Genomic DNA, 1,773 nt, shown 5'->3' with positions numbered 1-1,773 from the left:
CACAACAAGAAATACAAATCACAAATAAAATGAAAGGCATAGGAAATAAAATAATCTTACATCTGCCCCTTTTTTTCCAAAAAAAATTAACTCAAACAATAAAAATCTTCAAGTGACGACTTGATTTTTTTGTTTGTTTAAACAGAAAATGAAGATTAATGAAATTCTCTGACTGCATTTTAAAATGTTTATGTATTTTTTGCAACACAATTATCCAATGAGAGGTGGAAAAATGTACTGAAACACACATTTTCTAATTAACTGTGCAGAGCTGTAAAGTAACTAAGTACAAATACTTTGTTATTGTACTTAAGAGTTTTTGTATATCTGTACTTTACTTCAGCAATTATTTTTCAGCATACTTTTTACTTCTACTCCTTACATTTAAAAAAGACAAGAAGTAGAACTTTTACCAAAGTATGTTTTTGTAAGATACTTGTACTTTTACTCAAGTATCACTTTGTGGTACTTCATACAAAGCTGGTTCTGCAGGGTCAGTAACTCTTTCTTCTTACCTTCCCAGCTTGAGTAGCTGCAGTCAGACAGGGGTGAACCCCATCAAACCTCCCCACAGCCACCATGCGGGGGTTGATCTTATGGTTCAGCTTCAGGGTGAATATGGGGACCATCATGGTGCTTCTTCTTCAAGATCCCTGATTTACAAATAAAACAAATGTTCAGAGAAAATATTTGAGTCTAATGTTTGACTTCTGTTCCTGCTGACATGAAAACAGCACCTGTAAGACACGGTTATTTAGTGCAGTAAGGAAGCAGGAGTGATTCTGCTCTTCTAATGTAATTACAGGCTTTACGTCAGCCAATCAGGAGCGAGCTCTGATGTCGCCTAGCAACAGCGGTTAGCAAGCTAAAGCTCTTCGTATGGCTAATTCGTGCTACAAGAAAAATGTTTGACTGGTTGACACGTCACACGTGATACAAACCCACCGAGGATGATAGTGGGCTTTTAAAAATACTAAAATCGGGTTTATTTAAGTCGCGCAGCTAGCAGAGTTAGCTGCTGCTAACGTAGCCGATATTTTCAGTCTAAAAGTCTTTCTGAGGACAAAACGTTTCAGTATTTTAATGAAACTGTACCGTGATGAACAGACAGCGACTCCTGCCCTCCTCAGCTGAAAACTGTGAGGCTTTGCTTGAAAATAATCACCGGTTTGACTTTTTCAGCTGCGCGGAAACACAAACACAGCGTTAGGATACAACTTCCGGTCTGTTATTTTCAAAGTAAAAGACACCAGGACGTCAATTTGACTGATCATAGTTGAGTTCTGGTTCGATTCAGTTTTTTTTAAATAACATAACATTCAAATGTTTGTGTTGAACAAAAAATAGAATCAAAATTATTTTTAAAATAAAAGTATTTCAGTCACAAAGTCACATAAACAACATTTTCTGTTGTTCTGAAAGAAAACCTGACAAATTGGTTGAGGATGTCCAGAAAGTGACTGAAGGTCAAATATTTAAAAGTGTAATCTTCTTGTTATGCCCTAAATATCAACTAAACATTCTCACTAAAATTTATATGATGAAGAGCAGAGTTTCATCTGAACTTTTACACCTTTTATACTGTGGCTAAAAAAAATTGGTTGAATAAATTAAAGTATTTTAACTGATCTAAACAACTTCTATTGTTTAAATTTGATTTTATATCTAGAATCTCTTTAAATGACAAAACTCTGTGTTTGATTGTGTGTTAACATTATATTGTGTGTTAACATTATACTGTGTGTTAACATTATATTGTGTGTTAACATTATA

At 34.3% G+C, this 1,773-nt stretch overlaps 1 protein-coding gene across 1 annotated transcript in view; it reads right to left on the bottom strand.

Annotated features, from left to right (window-relative positions):
- bbs2 (Bardet-Biedl syndrome 2) overlaps positions 1 to 1,221 on the bottom strand; it is a 20,256-nt gene extending 19,035 nt beyond the window's left edge. The window contains exons 1-2 of the mRNA XM_014033173.1: positions 1,096 to 1,221; positions 516 to 653 (exon numbers count right to left, since the gene is read on the bottom strand). Coding sequence (XP_013888627.1) covers positions 516 to 632 — 117 coding nt within the window. The 5' untranslated portion in view covers positions 633 to 653; positions 1,096 to 1,221. The remainder of the gene's footprint in view (positions 1 to 515; positions 654 to 1,095) is intronic.
- Positions 1,222 to 1,773: the final 552 nt, after the last annotated feature.

The sequence above is a fragment of the Austrofundulus limnaeus genome, unplaced genomic scaffold (genome assembly GCF_001266775.1).
Source record: "Austrofundulus limnaeus strain Quisiro unplaced genomic scaffold, Austrofundulus_limnaeus-1.0 Scaffold1653, whole genome shotgun sequence".
Lineage (NCBI taxonomy): Eukaryota > Metazoa > Chordata > Actinopteri > Cyprinodontiformes > Rivulidae > Austrofundulus > Austrofundulus limnaeus.
This window is presented reverse-complemented; position numbering and strand designations above follow the sequence as displayed.